General features: G+C 51.8%; 1 protein-coding gene across 11 annotated transcripts in view; it reads right to left on the reverse strand.

Annotated features, from left to right (window-relative positions):
- LOC135107577 (rho GTPase-activating protein 100F-like) overlaps nt 1–7,500 on the reverse strand; it is a 149,012-nt gene that overhangs the window by 41,764 nt on the left and 99,748 nt on the right. For 9 of the 11 annotated variants that reach the window (XR_010271833.1, XM_064017589.1, XM_064017590.1 and 6 more), the window contains one exon: nt 4,196–5,702. Coding sequence is in view for 10 of the 11 variants with exons in the window: in XM_064017589.1 (XP_063873659.1) it covers nt 4,196–5,702 (1,507 nt within the window). In the remaining variant the exon portion in view is untranslated. The remainder of the gene's footprint in view (nt 1–4,195; nt 5,703–7,500) is intronic. The other 2 variants (XM_064017596.1, XM_064017588.1) reach the window with 1 other exon arrangement.

The following is a 7,500-nucleotide window of genomic DNA, read 5'->3' on the forward strand; positions in this document are numbered from 1 at the left end:
CAAACTTAATTACTGCCCCTCCTGTTGTTGCTGGCTGCTGCTACTGTACTACTACTACTACTACTACTACTATACTACTACTACTACTACTACTACTACTACTACTACTACTGCTGATACTGTACTACTACTACTACTACTACTACTAGTCCTGCCACCACCAATCACCACCACCACCACCACCACCACCACCACTACTACAACTACTACTACTACTACCAGTCCTGCCACCACCATTACCACTATCCACTACTGCTGCTACTACTATCACTATTCCGAGTACCATTACCACTACTGCTACTACTACTACCCTTACTACAATTATCACCACTACTGCTACTACTACTACTACTACTACTACAACGCCGCCGCCGCTGCTGCTGCTGCTGCAGGTTGTACAACTGGAGCAGGCTGGCTGGGTCTGCGCGCGCCGCCGCCATGCATCCCCTGCACCGCCGCCACACTGGGCTGGGGGGTGTGTGCAGAGGGAGCCATAGGGGGGTAGTGAGGGACCGCAGCACGCCCTAGATTGTCACAGAGCAGCAGGAGGGGGAGGCAGAGGGATGATCACCAAAAAACCCTAGCGAGCAAGCAGTGACTCCGTGGCGGGCGTCGTGCGTGAGTCAGGAAATCGAGCGACGGGAAGAATGGATGGCTGAGCGTGCGCAGGAGGAGTACGGCAGTAGTATACATATCTATTTTTAGATCTTCAGCTGCTCTCTCCCCTGAATTCCGGAGAAAAATTGCTGCTTTCTCTTTTTTAGATTGGCTGCAGTAGGAGGAGGAGGAGGAGGAGGAGGAGGAGGAGGAGGAGGAGGAGGAGGAGGAGGAGGAGGAAGGGTTAGAGAAGGAGGAGAAGGAGAAAGGGGAGGAGGAAGGGTTAGAAGAGTAGGAGGAGGAGGAGGAGGAAGGGTTAGAATAGGAAAAAAAGGAGGAAGAGGAGAAGGAAGGGTTAGAGGACGAGAAGGAGCAGGAGGGTTGGAGATTTTGTTTTATTCCGTGCTCAGAAGGTTCGAAACCCCGACAGAGGTGCATCAAACCTGTACAGGGCGTTGTGTGGCGGCCCATCCAGGCAGCAGGCAAGCCCCATCACCGCCCCACCAAGACGCTTTATGCTCATACACTTGGCTCACCGTGGCTCCAGTTTGGGCAGGACAATGTTCCCTGCTGCTCCCTTTCCACCTCTCTCTCTCTCTCTCTCTCTCTCTCTCTCTCTCTCTCTCTCTCTGCATCTGCCGCCGCTGCTCACCCTCCATGGCTCCTTCACCTTTAACACGCCTCACACCAACACCACTGCCGCCGCCGCCTCTCCCACGTGGTCCGCTTCTTCCTCCCTCCTCTTGTTCTTCCACTTAACTGCTCCCACACTCACTCTGCCAATTTTCCACCTGCCACATGCAACGCGTGCTCTCCCCCCTCACCACCCCAAGACCTTACAGACTCTTAAATGACTTCTTAACTAAACGTCTCTTCCTCCTCGGTTTAAGATGCTCTGAGCGCTGTGAAGCCAATGATTATCCATTTTTTATTTTAATTTTCCTACTTTTTGGGATGTTTTCTTATGTTAGAACTGTCATTCTTTGCCTTTTTAGTGTTTGTGGAAGTGGTCAGTATTCACTCAGGGCTCACTCAATGCTTGGTAGTTAGTCTTCGCCTCCTTTTTCATTGAGAGTTGGGTCGTGTTAGGTTTTCCTGATGTTTCGCCACGCTAGGCCAGGTGACTGTAGCACCTGAGTAGCTAGGTACTCTCTCAGGATCGTCCATGGGAACGTCTCGTGAAGCGCTTTGCTCTCTAACCGCAACTATTTTCCTAGACCACAGAGATGATCAGCCGGGTTCTCAAGAGTGTTTCTCCTATTAATAATATAAAAATCTTGTTAGTCTGCCACCATAACAGTAAAAACATCCTTAAAAACTCGTGTAACTTCAACTAAAACCTACTGAAATTAGTCGAAGTGCGGGCAGAAGCGTTACAAAATATGGTCCTTAGGAAGGTTCTGAAACACTTTGGTGCCTTATCTCTAATACACTGAACAGACATTAGTGGAAGTTGTAAGGTCACTCAAGGATTTTTTTCATGATTCTAGGGATGGACTAAGAAGGGTTATTGCTTGGAAAAGACACCTGTGAAAATGGGACTTGTCATTTCTTTGGCCTTCGAAAATCGTCGTGATGAGAGGACAAAGCGTGTACGAATATGAGCCTTAGTCATTAATCAGAGCACTACAGCTCCTTTCCTGACGAGAGGGACACACCCACTCCGATCTGGAACTCGAGGTGGTCAGGATGATGCAATAGTGATGCCTGCTCCTGAAATTAGGTCAGGGGTGAACTGTTCTTGTGGCCAGAAAATTTTTGAGGCTTTAAGAGTATCATCGAGCACTTTGTCTGTCTAGGACCGAAAATAAAAAAAGAAAAGAAAAATAACATCGCTTTCCAGTGCTTGGCAAAATACCCTTCTTAACTTACATGAATGTCTATCCCCTGCCCAAGTATTACACAGTAACCCAGCAAAACGTTTGGTCACTCCATCTAGTGTTCTGGCTGGAGATTATTAAAGACAGGAGGGTTTGTGAGACGAACCACTGAAGAGTCTTCGGGTTCCTCCCACGTCCTTATTGGAGCTGAGGAAGGATATTTTGTTCAGTTTAAGCGCCCTCAATCCATACAACTAATGACTGTCACGTATCCCGCCTCCTAGATGTATTTATCATGATGACAAAAAAATGAGGCAGTTGCAAGAAGCCATTAGAAACATCCCTACCTATTTCCACCTATCATCCCCATCCATAAATCTGTCTAATCTTTTAAAACTCCCTAGTGACTCAGCAATAACAACCTGATTGCGTTTTCTGAACAGTTGTGTATAATATTGTGCCACGGTGTATGTTACTCGTTAATATTTACTGATATCTTTTTTTATACATATACAGAGTGCCATGTGTAGGCCTACTGAGTTCTCACGCCTTCTCTTTCTGTTCTCATGTCCTTGTATAGCTTCCACTGTTCTCAAATTGCGAGGCTGGCACTTCTTGACTGACTCTCTCGTTATTCCATATAGTTTACGAGTATCTCTCTCTCTCTCTCTCTCTCTCTCTCTCTCTCTCTCTCTCTCTCTCTCTCTCTCTCTCTCTCTCTCTCTCTCTCTCTCGCTTCACGCCCTATCTCCTCGTCCCGGAAGCCTCGACTCTGCCCACTGACTCTCTCTAAACGTCCCACTAATTCTAGAACAAAAAAAGTTTCTCATTCCAGGTCTGCATTCATTGGTGGTGTGGGAGCCATCATAGATATTTTCTTTTTATTTCGACAGTTAATTAGATCATTGAAGGTGTCCAAACTTGAGACTTTAATGTTAATTACAGTGCGGTCCTTAAACATTATCGCAGTTTCGTACCGTCACTTGGAGTGTGAAGTGGCGGATCCTGGCGGAGGGACGCAACACGCAGGAGGCGCAGGTTGTGTGTCGGTGGTGTGTGGTGCAGGGTGGGTGTGGTGAGGGGGTCAGGGCGTGCGTGCGCGTACACACACACACACACACACACACACACACACACACACACACACACACACACACTCCTCACTTGCATACTTTCCAATGCAAACGCAGATTACGCGAAAAGGGTCAAAACTACTTAAGCACTTCATCAAAGGAGGGAGCCCGGCATGTCATTTTTGGAGTGTAGTTCAGCAAAAAAATTGTTGCAGACACTTTAATTAAACTTCATACAGTCCACGGCGGGGTGGTGACGCCCTCTGGTGAGGCCCGAGGGTTGTTTTGTCGCCGGCCCACCTTGAAGAGCTCACCGAGTTCGGACGTACTTATACAGTAGTTAGTGACCGAATGTAATATACACGAGGGTGCGTGCGCCCGAACACACACGCACGAGCGAGCACGCGCGCGCACACACACACACACACACACACACACACACACACACACACACACACACACACACACACACACACACACACACACACACATATACACACACACACACACAGTGCTGCAGGGCTGCGTCACGCTCCAGGGTGTCCCACAAGTCAGTGCAAGTGGCGGGTGTTCCACACAGATCAGTGAAAGTGTACGAAAATGACCAATGTTAATGGATTAGTCTACAGAAAAAGGGGGATCATGGGGCTTGTGGAGGGATGCCGGCAGGCGGGAAGGGGGAGAGCAGGCTGGGAGGCGGCTTACCGTGCGTGTAGAGAGAGGGGGGCTTACCTCTCTCGGTGCCGGTGGGCATCTCAGGTGCGCTGACAGCACCGTCGCTCTCGTCCTCGCTCACCGCTGGCCCCCCGCGGGCTTCAAACCTGACGTGGGAGCCCCCACGGTGACGGGAGGAGTGGCGGGGCAAGGAATTGGAGCGGGCTGCCCCGCCTCCCGCCCCAACTCCTTGGGCGCCTCGAGCGCGGGCCAGCAGGGAAGACCGCGGTAACGTAACTTCAGTGTCGCTGGCGTAGTCCACAGAGCGGGTTCGCTGTCGCAGGGCGCTCAGGCGTCGCATGGTCTCCTGGTAGCGCTCAAGGGTGGCGCGGTCAGAAACTTGCGCCCCTGAGGGATACTGCAGCGTGCTGGCCTTGTGGCGGCGTGCCGAGGGGCCGCTTCCCTCGTAGTCACTCAAACTCTCTCGCTCAGTAGCAGGCAGTCGCTGGTCGCTTAGCGTGCGAGCCAGCCGCGGCCGACCCACACTGCTGCGGCCCAGCGTGCCGTACATGGGAGCCTCGTGGGGCCGCCCCTGCCGAACAGAGACGGCCAGGTCTCCCACTCCCAGGGGAGGGGGACCCATAGCGTCATCCGCTGCGGACCCATAGAAGGCGTGAACTCGCTCCGCTAGAGACTCCAAGGTTTTGGGGTAGGAGCGTTCGTAGGGCGTAAAGTGCTGCTGATGTTGTGGGCGGGGCTGTTCGGTGATGACGGGAGGTGGCGGCTGATAGTACCGCTCCCTGTCAGCCCCCATAGGTGGCCGTGGCGGGGCGCCATACGGTTGCATGCCAGCTCCCGGAAGCCCTGGTTGTCGAGAGCTGCGGGGCTGATAGCCTGGGTGCGTGGCGTGGGCCATGGGCCCTACCAGCACGCCAGGCTGTGCACCAGGCGGGCCGGGCTGCGGCACGCCGAATGGGCCCTTCCCTGGCATTCCCCTGGCGCCGTAGTACATGAGGGGCTCCTCGTGCCGCAGAGCCGACATGGTCTCCGGTGGCCGGTAGCGAGGCAGTGTGCTGAATCTTGATTCCTGAGTTTGCGGCACCCCTGGCGGTGGTCGCGAGGGGGGCGGGGGTGGCCGACCCATGGCGCCGAAGCGCAGGGTGTCCCCGTTGCTGTTTGAATCTTCGAGAGGTTCCTCTTCGTACTCCTTCTTGATGACAACCACAGGTGGCGGCTTGGGCTCGTGTCTCGGCTGCGGAGAGGGCGGCGCCCCCCGCCCGCCACGCCGTGAGCGGGTGGTCAGCAGCAGGCGGCGCGGGATGCTCATGATAATGACCACGTCGTCCAGGCCCATGCGAGTCACGTCCACCAGATTTACCGCCAGGATCTCGTCGCCCACCCGAAGACATCCCGAGTTGTACACGGGAGACTCCAGAGCGATGCGTGAGATGAACACTCCCTCGGCCCGGTCAGCGCCGTTGCCCTCTCTGATGTAGAGGCCCAGCGTCTGGCCCGGCCGCTTCACTATCTCAACCATCTGCACACTAAACTTGACATTCTGTGGAAGAGAGGAACACAGTGAGTCACTCTTGCGTGGGGAGAGGCAGGGTGACAGGTGCTGGCTGCCAGGGTGACACTCTTATCAGGGATCAATGTCACTTAATCAAATTGTATTCATATGTTTTTTGAGGTGCTGGGAACTAGAGAGAGAAACAGTCGACAACACCAAAGTAAGGGCTTTAAGGATCGGGTGGAGGATGAGGAGGGAGAAGAAGAGGAAGAAAAAGAAGAGAAAGCGGAAGATGAAGAGGAAGGGACAATCAAGACAAAAATTAGGTTAGTACACGTATTATGGTGAGGGGGAGCTAGAGACTGTCCACGTTATGAAGGCGGTGACCCGAGCTATCGCCATGAAACAGATCACCGAGGCACAGGTTCGCATTCCTGCCACCACCATCCTGCACTGCCTGCTCGAGTGACCAACCTGCCCTCGGTCATCTTCACGGCGCCGACGACAGAAAGGAGGGTTACAGTGGACCAAAGAAATGGAGGTTACAAGTTTGAATTCAGGTGTTACGTAGGTCTTGCTGGGGAAGGTCGTTAAAAATGTATAGATATTTTTTGTTTCTTTCTATAGAAGCAAGCTTAGGACTGTAAAAGCAAGGTTACGTTGCTCCGTAAAGGGAAAAGTTAATGAACTCCACTTCGAGGAGAGAGAGAGAGAGAGAGAGAGAGAGAGAGAGAGAGAGAGAGAGAGAGAGAGAGAGAGAGAGAGAGAGAGAGAGAGAGAGAGAGAGAGAGAGAGAGAGAGAGAGAGAGAGAGAGAGAGAGAGAGAGAGAGAGAGAGGCGAAGTTCAAAGGTGAGAAAGAGAGAGAACAAGAAACCACTGATTGCCTGCCTGACTGACTGACTGACTGACACCTTTCTCTTTATTTATACTTGATACCACCAAGTATCAAAGCGCAAACTTGCAAAGAGATTCTCTTTTTTTTTCAACTCAGTTTTGTGTATGAGTCCTTAGCACTTCCTCCCTCAGTTTATATCTAGCGCACATCCTACAGAAAGCTAGCTAACTGTGCTCTCCTCCTGACGGCGGGGGCGGGATGGTGAGGAGCCCGGTGATAAGCAGTGCAAGTGGCCCGGCCGCCCCCGACTTACTGTCCTATAAAACTGCGCCAAAACTGAAAACAATATTGGAAGGCACGCGGCGTACCGTCTCCCTGAATGTTTCAATATTACTTTCCTATTTCACGGGTTCGCGGCCGACCTAGGCTGACCTACATGGGCTAGACAGGCGATGAACACTGTGACACCTGATACCACGACGGGTTTGTATGTGTGTGGGTGTGTGTTTGCGAGGGAGGGATAAATAAGTAGGTGAATGTGTATGCATGTGTGTTTTGGGAGGCGGGAATTGGTAGGTGTGTCTTTTCTTGCAGTTTCTTCGTGATACTTCAAGTAATACCATTATAGCGTGGACTGCAGTGTTTTTACGGTCTCTGAATTTTATATTTTATGGTTAACCTTACTGTAAAACTGTGAACAATAAACTACTGCTACTCCTACTGCTACGACTGTGTGTGCGTGCATGTATGTGAATGAGTGCACAGCGCAAGTGGTTTAGTAGGCAAGTGACAAGGATATATAGTAGTGCAAAAAGCTTTGTTTTAAGGGGGGATATAAAAGGCGGGGGGGGGTGGGGGAGAAAAATAGAAGGGGTTAAGACCATGACTGACGTGGAAGGGGTAGAAGGCAGGGGCGGGAGACATGCCAAACAAGAAAAACAGGTAAAAGATAGAGAGAGAGAAAGGGAGGGAGATGGCACGAACAGAAAGACAGATGTCGATTCCAGAGG

The sequence above is a fragment of the Scylla paramamosain genome, chromosome 15 (genome assembly GCF_035594125.1).
Source record: "Scylla paramamosain isolate STU-SP2022 chromosome 15, ASM3559412v1, whole genome shotgun sequence".
NCBI lineage: Eukaryota > Metazoa > Arthropoda > Malacostraca > Decapoda > Portunidae > Scylla > Scylla paramamosain.